This window comes from Hipposideros armiger, unplaced genomic scaffold (assembly GCF_001890085.2).
Source record: "Hipposideros armiger isolate ML-2016 unplaced genomic scaffold, ASM189008v1 scaffold_671, whole genome shotgun sequence".
Lineage (NCBI taxonomy): Eukaryota > Metazoa > Chordata > Mammalia > Chiroptera > Hipposideridae > Hipposideros > Hipposideros armiger.
In genome coordinates, this window is record NW_017732021.1 from 759,042 (window position 1) to 759,846 (window position 805).

The 805-nt window shown below is 32.8% G+C and overlaps 1 protein-coding gene across 1 annotated transcript in view; it reads left to right on the top strand.

Annotated features, from left to right (window-relative positions):
- The window catches only part of LOC109372874 (CUB and sushi domain-containing protein 3-like), a 275,626-nt gene that overhangs the window by 241,245 nt on the left and 33,576 nt on the right, over positions 1 to 805 (top strand). Inside the window, exon 5 of the mRNA XM_019626382.1 lies at positions 325 to 507. Coding sequence (XP_019481927.1) covers positions 325 to 507 — 183 coding nt within the window. The remainder of the gene's footprint in view (positions 1 to 324; positions 508 to 805) is intronic.

Genomic DNA, 805 nt, shown 5'->3' on the forward strand with positions numbered 1-805 from the left:
GAATCTTGTCATAATTGTTCTGTTAGGAACAACTACAATAGCTCTGTGGACTTCAGTTTTCCCAAAATGAGAGAAACACACTTAATTCCCTACAGATCAATTCATCGAATCAGGTCCATAAGAAGAGCAAAAGAGGAAAACAAAACAAAACAAAACAAACAACAACAACAACAACAACAAAAATATATATATATATATGATAATATTTTCATCTTTTGCTCTGAAATATCTCAGCTATAGAGAGTGTACATGTACTATGCTGGATGTATGGATATCATATGCCTGAAACCCTTGGAAAGTGACTTTAATCTTCTATTTTTACAGAAATTGAAAAAGAAAGTTGTGGCGATCCTGGTACACCTTTGTACGGAATTAGAGAAGGCGATGGGTTTTCTAATCGTGATGTTTTAAGGTTCGAATGCCAGTTTGGGTTTGAACTAATTGGAGAGAAATCCATTGTTTGTCAAGAGAATAACCAATGGTCTGCAAACATACCCATCTGTATCTGTGAGTACCAAATGCTTTGTTCCCAGATAGCATATGTTACCCTGTCCTTGCATATAATTGCTTTTGTAATTAATTGCAAAGAGCTGGAAGCATGTAATTATTTTTGAACGAGTAGCACTTTGTGATACTATCTTTAACAAGTGTGCTTATGCCAAATTATAAATTTCATTACAGATTTAAATACAGTTAACATAGTTCACTTGGTAATTGCAAAGTATATATTATATGTGTTCTCAAAACACTTTATTGGTGGCATTTTATACTTTATAGATAGCATACTTCTTATGGAAATTATACA